The 12,487-nt window shown below is 35.6% G+C and overlaps 1 protein-coding gene across 5 annotated transcripts in view; it reads left to right on the top strand.

Moving 5' to 3' along the window:
* Nucleotides 1-12,487, top strand: part of PIBF1 (progesterone immunomodulatory binding factor 1) — a 104,096-nt gene that overhangs the window by 15,594 nt on the left and 76,015 nt on the right. For all 5 annotated transcript variants that reach the window (XM_014262778.2, XM_088051445.1, XM_005516418.3 and 2 more), the window contains exons 6-9: nt 1,938-2,071; nt 4,091-4,199; nt 7,402-7,583; nt 9,381-9,506. In XM_014262778.2, the coding sequence (XP_014118253.2) occupies nt 1,938-2,071; nt 4,091-4,199; nt 7,402-7,583; nt 9,381-9,506 (551 nt within the window). The remainder of the gene's footprint in view (nt 1-1,937; nt 2,072-4,090; nt 4,200-7,401; nt 7,584-9,380; nt 9,507-12,487) is intronic.

Here is a 12,487-nt window from a genome sequence, read left to right as displayed (position 1 = left end):
ATCTTTCTATTTGCACTTAAAAGTGCCTGTACCAACATTTCCTGTTGCAAGATGAGTGATGTTTGCCTTGCATAGCAGGGTACTTGCACCACTATGTTACATATTTGCAACTTCAGCTAACTTGTGCACAACACCTTTTAAAAATATCTGTCAGAGACTGCCATTATAATAATGCCATCTTTATAAGTAATGACATGTAAACTGATTAAAGAAGTAGTGGTAGTTTCATAGTGGTAGTTTGCTTAATATATATTCATTAATTAGGAAAAACATAAACCATATAAACCAGTATGTGTTAGCATGAGTAACAATCATGTCTTTCCATGATGGATTTTTAATGGTAGACCATGCAGAATCCTCATAAAATCTTTCTGGGTGTAGCGATTTTTGTGATTTGCGACCCAAAGTGATTTTAGTAAAAGTGAAGATAAGTAGGTATGTGAAATATAAAACAAAAACATCTTTTTTATCAGCAGAATAGTTACAATATGGCTAGTAGATTAGGGAGCTTTTCTGTAGTGTCCTAAAAGTATTCAGATGTGTTTTTTCAAGACGGCATTCTGACAGTCTTTCAGCTGCTGATGTCTGTGAAGTTTGTGTCCTTCTGTCATATACTCCATATATGCCGTTGCCCTAAACTTTCCTTGTCTATTAAAAACTAGCCAGTTATCCTCCTGTAACTGTATAAAGCTTAGCTTTTAGCAGTGTTGAAAAATTATGCACTCATAAAATGTCTTTTACTGAAAAATAAACGTAATTTGCAGTTGCTAAATGCTTGGTTTAGTAATGACATCTTAAGGCTGTGCTCACCTTCATAATAATAATAATAATAATAATAATTCATAATAATATTGTGATGTCCATTCATAATAACCAGATAGAATAATTGTTTATCAAGCATCCATTATTGAGCTCGCTATCAATCACAGCAGTAAAAAACTGAACTCAGCAGTATTCTGGGAAGTAAGATATTGAAAAAATCTAGATGCCTGGGGGTATTCTCAAATTTTTAACAAGCAACTCTTTTTGTAGTCTTTTTGTTTTACCTTTTGTAAGTGAATGAGCATTATTATTTTGGTCATTCTTGTGAATAAATTGCTAAATAGTACAGTATTTAGGACAAGTAAGATAAGTTTGTGAAAAAAGTACCTACATAGTAGAAAACTGAAAAATGGGATTAAGGTATAAAATTCTGCTCTTCCTGCAGAGATGTGGAGGGAATTAGTGTGATTAGGAAATCTGTTGATCTTCAAAGGGAATACCTAGTATTTTATAAGGTGAATACTGTGTTCTCTTGCTTTGCTTTCATTGTTTCAGTTTCCAGAATAATCCGTTAAAGCATGTGAGAAGGAAAAAGATGGGAAAATGGAAATTAATGCTGATGGACCATTAAGTAAACTTTTTATTTTTTCTTCCACCAAAGCTTTCCATTATATGCTTTAGCAAACATAGGTTACCAGATGGAATAGCTACAATTTGGGAGTAACTGGCTGAAATCTTTCAGATAATACAGATGTTGCTAAGCTTGCTGAACAAACCATCCTCTTTCTTTTTTTTTTCCAATTAACTTGTCTTCACAAGTATCTTCACTTGTTTGAAACTGTTGTAAAGGTGGTGTGAATTTCTTGCTCCTAGTATAGGTTTGCAGACCACCAGCTATATATATATATGAGGGTTACTGGTCTCAGAAGTTGTGCTAATGGACAAATGCCTTGGGAAAAATAGGTACATTTAGTCAAGTATTTGTAGTAGGATAAAAATAAGTTGAGTATCAATATAGCTGGTTACTTTGTGATGCACTAAACTTCCAAATACTGAGACAAATGAAAGTATTAGCACCTGAATATTCGTAAGAGGTTTTCACAAAACATATTTGGTGATTACTTCAAGTATATATTGGTGTAGCTATGATCATTTCAAAATGTCTCACTTCCTAGAGGTATGAAGATGAGAGGAGGAGTCGGTCAGAGCTTGAGGTCAGATGCCAACGTTTAACACTGGAACTGGCTGATACCAAGCAGTTGATTCAGCAAGGTGATTACAGACAGCAGAACTATGATAAAGTAAAATGGTAAGTGTCTCTATGATTCAAGTGTTTAACTAATAAAGATCAGCCTGGATTGACCAGAGTTCTTACTTAGTTTTATTTTTGACTTATGCATACCACAGATATTTTTCCTTACCTTACCTTACCGTACAGTAATGGTTCAATTTCTTCCTTTGCTATATTGCGGATATAAAATGAACAACATTCTGAAAACCAGTGCATCAAATTATCTTCCTAAACATGTATATTTTCAGATTTACTGTGTTTTCAAGAGAGCCTAGCAGTCTGATTGCAGCTAAGGAAGTGGGAGCTGTTGATGGCAAGCATCTTGGAACAAGTACTCTTTTTTCATTCGTAGTTTAAAAGCAATGATCTAACAAAGGGCCCTATGCTCCACTCTGTGCTGCTTACAGAATGAGTTAGGAGGGCAGGACCTTGGGAATTAATATTTACAACTTAAGATATCCTTGAAACCATAAATTTGAAAAGGCTGTTATGAGAACTCTGGCAGATAAACTTAGGATTACCTTAATTGCAGGAAGTTCCAGTCTCTAGCTTTTTGAAAATATAGATTGTACTGTTATAGCCAATGTTTTTAATATCTATCTTGCAAAAAGCAATTGCAAAACAGTGAAAATAGACTTCATGTAAATAAACTCATAGATGTATACTTCACAGTCCAGCTTCCAAATAGCTTTTTCAGTGTGCTCAGAAGTACAAGAAATCTGGTCTTTGGCACATTTGTTGAGAAATGGATTAAAAAATGGGGATTATGAATAGTATTATGATATGAATTACCCTGTCAGCTCCTTAGTTGTTCATATGGAATGAGCTCAGGTGTAGTTGACACAAATGACTTTGCCCACCAAATCATTTTTGAGGGGAATTTGTCTTCTGTATTCACAGCATTTTTTGTTCACAGCTATATGTACAAAAACAACCTTGGAAACAGTCTGGCATCTTGTTGCAAATAGGATGGATTGGTGCTATGGTTTGCTTCCTATATGCAACTGCATCTTAATAAGTAGATTGTAATAACTTTCATGTGAATGGCCCTAGTGTTTTTAACAGTGTGTGTTTAAAGTAGTCTTGAGTTGAAAAAAGCATGAATGAATGTGCCAAAACTGTATTTGAGAGAGTTGGTTGTATTCAGCTGGGTAGGCACAGATGAAGGGGAGGGGAGAGCTCTGTTGGCATAACTGCATGAGGATATTTGGGAGCACTGCAGGAGTAAATCACTTCCAGACTTGTTTCTGCCTTTAAAAAACACTATGTCAAATCTAGTTCTGCTGTAATAAAGGTTATCTCAGTTTTAAAATGATGTTATCTTAATATAATATTGGTTAGCTTTTTTCTAAACTGCAAGTTCATATTGGCTCATTCATTTCAGTGTTCTGACAGTGTGAGAGTGGAGACACGGTAATGGTTCTTTGTGCATGCAGAAAGCACTTTTGCTCAGGACACCAGCACAGTTTTTGCAGCTGTGTCATGCATATTTTAAATATGACAACCCACTCTAGTATCAAGTCTGTATGCAGAGCAGAGTACTTCCTGAGAGCAAGTATATATTGCTTTCTGCTCTGTTAGGAAGAATGGAATGAAGTTGCTTCACTTTTTCATTGGACTTCCATGTCTGCAAAAGATTCAAGAGAATGTTGTGGGAAATAACATCAGAAGCTTGATAAAACTAAACAATGGATAAGGGTACTCACAGATCATTGCTAAGAGAATAAATGTGTAGCCCAAAGTTGCGCTAAAGAAGAATAATCAGAGGAGAATGAAAAAATTTAGGATGGGAGTTTGAGTGTTGTAGAATTTTCTTTGTTTCTGAGTATTTAAATAATCCTCAATTGTTTCATACAAAATGATACTGTTGCAGGTGTTAATAACTATAAAAGGTTAAGATAATCACCAGCTGGTCTGTGAATGACTGGTTGGAAGAAGTCAGTGTCATGAACTGGAAGAACGCTGAGAAACTAAAAAGGCACAGGAATTTTGCTCATTACACTTTATGCATCTAATAGTTTAACTTTGCTTTCACAGTGAACGTGATGTATTTGAGCATGAATTGTCAGAACTCAGAAGAAACTATGAAATACTGGAGGTGTCATACAAAACACAAACTAAAGAAAGAAATGACTTAGCAAAAGAGGTAAACAAAGTTCTTACCTTAGTAATTGTGTATTTCTTCATCTCAGGAATTTGATTCTTTGTCTAACCAAGTTTGTCAGGATCATGGAATAATTTAATTAGAATAGTCTCAAAAGATCATCTGCTCCAACCCACCCATGCAGTACAGATCAAGATCAGCAAGTTGCTTAGGGCTTTGTCAAGTTTCTGTTGTCTCCAATGATGGAGACTCCACAGCTTTTTGGACAATCTGTTCCAGTGTTTCTCTGGCCTCTTTTGAAAATGCATTTTTAAAAACTATACAGTTGCTACAGTTTTTTCTGTTGCATCTTGTCCTGTCACTATGTACTGCCAGGAATCTGGCTATTTTTATGTGTTGCGCTTGGATAGGTGAAGATAGCAATAATATTTTCCCCAATCAGATTTCTATTCTGAGGGCTGAAAAAAGTTCCATGTATTTCTCTTTACATCTTGTACATCATATGCTGCAGTTGATGACTATCTTGGTAGAGCTCTTCAGGTTCCGCTTCAATACGTTGAATAGGACATGCGTGTGATGGGATATAGCACACCAAATACAGTCTCATAAGTGTGGAACACAGAATAATAATTTTTTTTAACCCACTGTCTGCATTGTTGTTAATACAGCCTTGTAGCCACTTGGTCTTCTTTGCTGTCAGGGCACATTTTTGTCCCATGTTCAGTTTGTTCAGCTGGTATTTGTCCATCTGATCTGTATTTTGCCAGTTTTTCCATAGAGGTGTTACAAGGGGTGGCTGAAAGCAATGCAAAAGGTCAAGTAAATGACATGGACAGTGTCCATTCCTATCCCTGTCCACAGAGCTAACATTTTTGTCAGGTTTGCTAGGTTTGGCCTTGGTAAATTACTGCTAGTTTTTTCATCACCTTCTTGTTTGTATGCATGGGGATATCTTCCAGGGGAATTTACTTCATAATCCTTTCAGGGACTGAGATTAGGTTTACCAACCCAACTGAGTTCTCCTCCTTGAAGGAGGGTTCTGATAATCAGAAGCCTTGATCACTTGCTATGATCCGTCAAGTGCTTCCCATTTTTCCCTCGGCAGTACATGCATGCCATTTTGCTAGGAATGTGATGTAGAAGGCTGAAGCATAGACAGACTGAACTCTACCAATAAGCTCAGGAACTTGGGAGGCCCCAGGGGAAAATTTATCAGTGGAAGATGAATGCTGTGAGTATGCTTGATATGGTTTAACCCCAGCTGGCAACTAAGCCCCACACAGCTGTGGGACGGGGGAGAGAATCAGAAGAGTAAAAGTAAAGAAAACTCATGGGTTGAGATAAAGACAATTTAATAGGCAAAGCAAAAGCTGTGCACACAAGCAAAGCAAGTCAAGGAATTCATTCCCCACTTCCCATGGGCAGGCAAGTGTTCAGCTGGGGAAGCAGAGCCCTGCAAAACTAGTATGGAAGATCTTTGTGTATTAACACTTCAGCAGCCAAATAAATGAGAGGACTGCTCCTGAGAGTATTCAGGGGAGATGGTGTTCCTTAGTGTCTCTGTGTAAATAACAGTGTTACAGATAAAATAGTGGCTAAAACTGCCACTTTAAAGATAGCATTGGTCTGCCTAATTGTACAGGTAGCTGTAGAGATTGTCAGAGACATTAGGGAAAAAACTGAGTTTCCATTAGGAAATACCTCTTTGATATCAGTCTGAAGGCTTTGTAAGTCTATTTATTCCTCTAACATTTTAAGAGAACACCAAAAGTCAGGTTTGTTCTCAGCATACAACAATGGCCGAAAAAGTACTGTCCTGTACATCAAATTTTTACCTACATATGAAGTTCTGCAGAATAGCAGCAAGAATGGCTTTTTTCATTAACTTTATACTAAATTAATCAGAGTGAATAAAAGTAGCACTTTTATTTACTCTTTAAACTAAAATATCTCTTCAAACTGTGTATTACTTAAATTTCCTGAAAGATTTGTGCTGGTTTTTATGTATAATGATATAGTATCAAGTCCTGGATTGAAAGAGCATCCAATTGGAAGTTTTTACATGGTACTTGTTCCAAAGGAGGAGTATTCATAGGGGCAGTAACTGCTTGCTTTCTTTGTGTAGTAGTCCATGATGTCTGTTCACAATGGATATACATATAACATGTTACTTGGAGAGAGGCTATGTTTACCTTTTTTTCTTAAGTCGAGTATAGAACAGGCGTTTGTACCTCACCCTGAGTGTGCTGCTCAGCAAATGGGTGATGGAGAGAAGCATGCCTCTAAGAGCATTGTTTGTATATAAATTGTCATCTGTTTAACTGCTTGTTCCATGTCTGTCTCCAGTATCTTCCTTAAGTAACCTTCAGTCCTTCTATTTATTAGAGAAAGTGGACTATGTCTAAACCATGTACATGATGTCTTTATAGCTGTAGGAAACATGTTTCTGATAAGTTATTAATTTATCATTTATTGAACTTGGTATGTGAAATCCTCAGGAGCTTAAATGCAACATTCTTTAAGGGGATGAAACTGTGTTTCGTTATCATGATTATGGAGTTGGTCCACCCTGCAAGAGTGCCTTTATGCTCTTTGGCTGTTCTCTGTGTTCACCTTGAATGGATGGAGACTACTCTCTCACACTGCTTCTTGGTGTAGGAAACATGGCTTATCTGATGGCAAAGGTGGCTGTTCTCAACATATTCTTGTTCCTACTTTGGCATCAGTTCAGCCTTCTGTGGGAACACCACCTCTTTGCCCTTGGCATTGCCTTGTCCACAAGAATCACACCTTACATTAGCCCCAGAACTATCAGTTTTACCATTTCTTTATAGAGCAGTAACCACCCTGGTGCCCTGAAATGTTTCACTGCTGTTCCTGAGGAGGTTGTAATCAGTATGACAGGTTGGCACCAAGATTCTCCATCAGTATTTCTGACACAGCACTATTCAGTACTGCTGCTACTCAGTACTTCAGCACTATTTAGATACTGTTGTAGATGAAAGCACCTGTTTTTTCAGGTGCCAACGACTGGAAATAAATAATGAAAATTGATAAAATTGTAATGTTATTGAAGTCTTTTTTTCAGCTTAAAGCTTCATCACCTTAAACTAAAGTGTAAATAGTCTTTTGATTCATATGATTTCACAGGAGAGAGTTAAAATTAAATTGCAAATATGTGTACATAGATAAAATACTTATCTTGAAATTCATGTTAAAGTGTTCTTTTTAATACCTTTTATAGCTGGCAACTGTACAACAATCCCTCAACTTGTTGCAAAAAGATAAAGACTATCTTAATCGCCAGAACATGGAGCTTAGTGTTCGCTGTGCACATGAAGAAGACCGTCTTGAAAGACTACAGATTCAGCTAGAGGATGCCAAAAAAGCTAGGGAAGAAATGTATGAAAAATATGTTGCATCCAGGCAAGTTATTGTCTGTTCACTTCTCTCAGTAGACAGGTTATTTAACTGTTTTCCCTTGTTTCCCATGTTTCTTGCACAAATCCCATTTAATTAATCTTATTTTTCAGAAAGCTGACCTATATTTATGTAACTAGAAGCAGAACACTTTTCTTGGGTCATAATACATATCACAAACATCTTTTTTAAACCTCTGTGAGATCATAGTAGTGGAAGTAAGCTTTCAGCATTGGGAGTTTATGGCAATTATTCTTGTAGGTTTACTCAGTTAATTATAAAACAAACTTTTTGTTTTCAATGTATATCCACAAATCTTGTGTCCTGTATAACTAAGAGGAAGTGTGCTAATATGACTCTCCTGATAGACAACTAAAACAAAAATTGTTACCTAAGTGAAAATAGAAGGGCATTCTTGAAATGATCAGTTATGGAGCTCCAGCCCCTATCAGAAGAGTTTTAAATACTATTTTTCCTTTCAGCTCAATCAGTCATAGTTTTTTATAATAGTTTTGCATGTTTATATCTCAGAACTATCTTCACCCAGAACCTCTGTATTTTAAATAAAATTTTAAGTCTTACTTTGAAATGGTATTTTAAGAAATCATGTTCTTTTTGCGTTTTTTATGATCAACTTTGTTATTGTGTGAAAGATCTTCATGCAGTATTTGCTATAGTGTGGCACAGTTGAGGAAGGAGAAGAAATAAGTTTACTTTTATCTTGAAGGGTCAACTGAAATACAGTGTCTCAATAAAAAGAAAATCTGGAAAGTTTTCTTTTATAACAGGAAAAATAAATAAAGTAAAAGGAAAACCTGGATGGCAAGCATTCTCCATTTTAATATTTCTGGGCTTTTAGTTAATGTGAGGGAGTTTTTGACCAGCTCAGGTACTGATTTCTAAGAATTATGGGCTATCACATGACTGGAAATCAAATTAAATCTGAAACCCTTTACAGCTGTAAATGCATATATCTTCATAATATACTTTTGTTTCCAAACCTGTGATTTTTACCATTTATTTCATTGCTGATTGATTATTCTTGAACATTAACTAGATGCTATAAGATTTTGACATTCCTTAACTGTTAAGGGCTTACAGCATAACCCTGTTTTTGTAGGAGATTCCTTATGAGCTTCCTTACAACCTGCTGTGAGCTTCCAAAGTTACAAAAAAACTCAGTGTTTCTCTGAAATTAAATTCTTTAATCCTGATATCTTCTGATATCTGTTGCTTAAAAACTTTGTGTTTTAAATAATTTATATGTTATATTGACAGGATAAATTCCTAAATTTTGGGTGTTTTTGACTTCACAAATCTCCACTGCATTTAATCTTCAGTGTTTCTTGCGGTGTTTTTTCCCTCATGTGAGGTGCAGATAGTACACAAAGAAGTCTTGTAGAGACATGGCAGCATTTCAGGTCAATGAGTTAATCAATCCTTACACAGTGATGAAGAAGAAAGTGAGAAGTTAAGTGGTTACTTAATATAAGCACTTGAGTAGAAGCTGACAAAGAAGTTCTGAAAAAATTTTAATATTATGTGATTAATCAGTATTAAATTACTTTAAAAATTCTAAATATGTGTGCAAAAAACTTCTGTTTATTCACAGTTAAATATTATTTATTCCTGGTTGATTTTCATTTAATTTATGTAGCACCATAGGCTGATACGTATTTTAAATCATTGAGAGGTAAATGAATAAAGATTGAAATAAAATGTAAAATCAAGAACTCTGCTCTTGTAAAGCTGTACCTGAAGTTTTAATATTTTGACTAGTGCAATATGTTTGTTTATTTACAGAGACCACTATAAAGCAGAATATGAAAAGAGACTCCATGAAGAGTTGGAACAAATAAGGTTGAAAACAAATCAAGAAATTGAGCAATTAAGAAGCACCTCAAAAGAGATGTATGAACGTGAAAACAGGTAGGTAAGGCGTAGGCAATAACCTAATTGGGGCAGAAATGACCAAGCACTGTTCTGTGCTTAGGTATAATCCTACCTGACTGACTCTGAGAGGTGTTCAAAATGTAAGAATTTAAGTTTTGTTGTGAAACTGATGGGAGTCTTGTAAAAACTAAAATGAAATTATACTTGTACAGTAAGTGTATGTTGTTGTGTTTATTATTAAATGATGGACAACCAACATTATCACTTGAAAAGGGTTATTAAAATTCATATTCTACATGAACTTCGGTTGTTTGAAGTTTGTTCAGATGTACAGTATTAGTTAATACAGGATGACAGTTCACCTGTCATTCTCTAGGGACTATCTTGAAATTGTGCTGGGAATCCTGAAGAGAAAGTGTTGATGCAGAAAATAAGGCAGAAAAACCCAAAATAAATAAGACTTAAGCCTGTATTAAATAAATCTAATTGTGTTTTTTTAGAGCATTGTGATTCAAAAACAGAATCGATTTCCTGTAAATTATTGTAAAGCTCTCTTTTGAAGAAGACTCTAGTCCATAAAGACTTGCATGATGAGTTTGTATGTGTGCCATCTAGTTGAATACCATAGAATTACATGCACATGCATAAGCCTTTTAGGGACTTAGGGATTTGGACCTTTGGGGACCAAATTCCTTTTTTAGCTTTTTTTTTGCCTGTTTTATTGCTTTAAAATAAGAGGAGTGCTTTATAATTTAACTTCACTATAGATATCCTGAAAGTGTTGTGTGGAGAAGGAAATTACAGTAGTAAAAAGATATTTGTGGCATCAGCATCTATTCCTCTAATAGGTAGTTTTGTTACTGCTGGGAATACTGGAAAAAGAACATGACTTCTGCTGTCTTTCAGTCAGTGGAAAGGTTCTAATTAAAAAACAATTACATCATTGTATAGTTTTGCAAATATGAGTAAAATACACGCACACACATATACATCCACACCGCTTCCTGTATGCAAATATACTTTGAATTACAAAGTATGAATTTAAACATGCACTCTTTGTGGAGATTTGACAAGCGTCTGTATATCATTGAGAAAGCTACTGAAAGATATTTCATTTGTATCTGGAACTGTTTACAGAAGTTTTGTTCCTCATTTTGAAATAATTACTTCTGAAATGCAAATCCTTAGATTTGCCTACATGTTTGACAAAAAAAATAAATCTAAAAAGGCTTTCTAGTATATGTTCTTTCTATAAAATACCAAAAAACCCACCATAGGGCAGTCTGCCTCAATGGTAGGACAAATGGAACCTAAAATTGTGAGCAAAACAATTTGCAATGAATTTGTGTTATGTGATGAGATGCTGTTTCTGGCTGAAAATGAAGTTAAAATGCTGTTTTCGTCCTCCTGCTCAAAGCATGGAATTATATTACAGCTAAACTAATACAATATTCAGTTGCTCATATTCTTTGCCACTTCACCAAGCCTCATGTCCCTGATAGTTCCTTTGAATTTATTGGCACTTACTTTGCACTTGGATGAATCAGTTCAAGAAACTAAAATGAAAGGGAGCCACTGATAAAAAGGTGATGCCTTCATGCCTAATTTTTTTGGCATCATTTTCACTTGTATGGTTGCTGTAAGCATGGGCTATGTTTGCATTAGGAAGCATGAGTGAATTCACAGGGCTTGTGAATGTCTGCAAGAGGTTTGGCACTGGATTACCTGCAGTCTTTTCCCATAGATCAAACACAGTTTAGTAGCTGAGCATATGAGATGCTTTCCCTGAGCACCTTTTCTGATGTCAAATCCAGTCTGTGCATTCTAGAACAGTTTAGGGATGTGACAAAGTACAATAAATGGCAGTTGCCAAGAGCTTTGTTTGAAAACCTAATGAAGGTGCCCATGAGCTACTACCTCCCCTATCCTCATCCCACCTTTTTTTTCTGCCCATGCCCATTTTTGATCCTCCAGGTAGTATTTCTGTCCCATTTCAGAAGGTTACTTTCACTTGCATGATGGGCTGGCTAGATACCTCATAAGGCCCCAGTGTGCAGCCATTTGGGTAGGTGCTTCACTTCCTTTGAAATGGCAGTCACACAACTCACAACTGGCAGCATCACTGGTGTGTCTCCTGGCTCTCTAGAAAAAGAGTATTTCAACAGAAGTTGCATCACATCTGTGACTGTGGTCTTGTTGGTTGAATAGTACCTCAGTTGTGTCCTTTTTCTTCCTATTGCATTTTCAATTGATTAGTTGTTCAGCTAAGGAAAATAGTTTATTCTCTAAATGAGTAAGTATCTGTATCTCTTGCTGTTTAATTTTTATCCCACTTGCACTATTCTGGTCTTAAGGATACAGCTCTGGAGTCCTACTATAAGACATAATATGCTTGATCTTAATGTTGTTATCTAGTAACATGTTCCCATATTTTTGTATGAGACAGATTTAAATAATCTAATCATAAAGTCAGCCCCTGAGTTTCTGCACAAAATTTCTGCATTCAATTGTGCCTAGTAACTCAATTTTTAATGAAAATGTTATCTTTCTCTAATACCCATTTAACTGCTACATAATTCTGATGTTTATTTTTTCTAAGTAACTGTTTCCTGTTTGTATGAACTACTTTGAATTCGAGAAGTGCCACTGATAACATTTATTCTGGAAAATAATCTTTAAACCAGAAATTATATACCTTTAGTGTGATACAATGACCTAGGTTAACAATCACATGGGCTTAATAATTTTCTATTTCTTTTATATCCTGACTTTTATTCAAAGAAACTCTTTTATATCTTCACTTTTATTCAGAACTTGCCTGAGACTTTAATTTCATTTGGCCATAAGTCAGAAAGTTGCTGTGGAGAGAGGGAAAAGAAAAAACTTCAGTAGGAAGATGTTGGATACATCCACATTAGCAGTACAGTTCAGACGAAGTATGTGGTATTGAAGTGAAACCCCCTAGTCATTGCTGCTAGCCATGGTTTTGGCTTGCCTTGTAGCTGTGCTTGGATTTG

The sequence above is a fragment of the Pseudopodoces humilis genome, chromosome 2, assembly GCF_049639895.1.
Source record: "Pseudopodoces humilis isolate 2021_Gansu_Grassland_sample_001 chromosome 2, ASM4963989v1, whole genome shotgun sequence".
Lineage (NCBI taxonomy): Eukaryota > Metazoa > Chordata > Aves > Passeriformes > Paridae > Pseudopodoces > Pseudopodoces humilis.
Note: the sequence above shows the minus strand (reverse complement) of the source record. Positions and strands in the feature narration are given on the sequence as shown.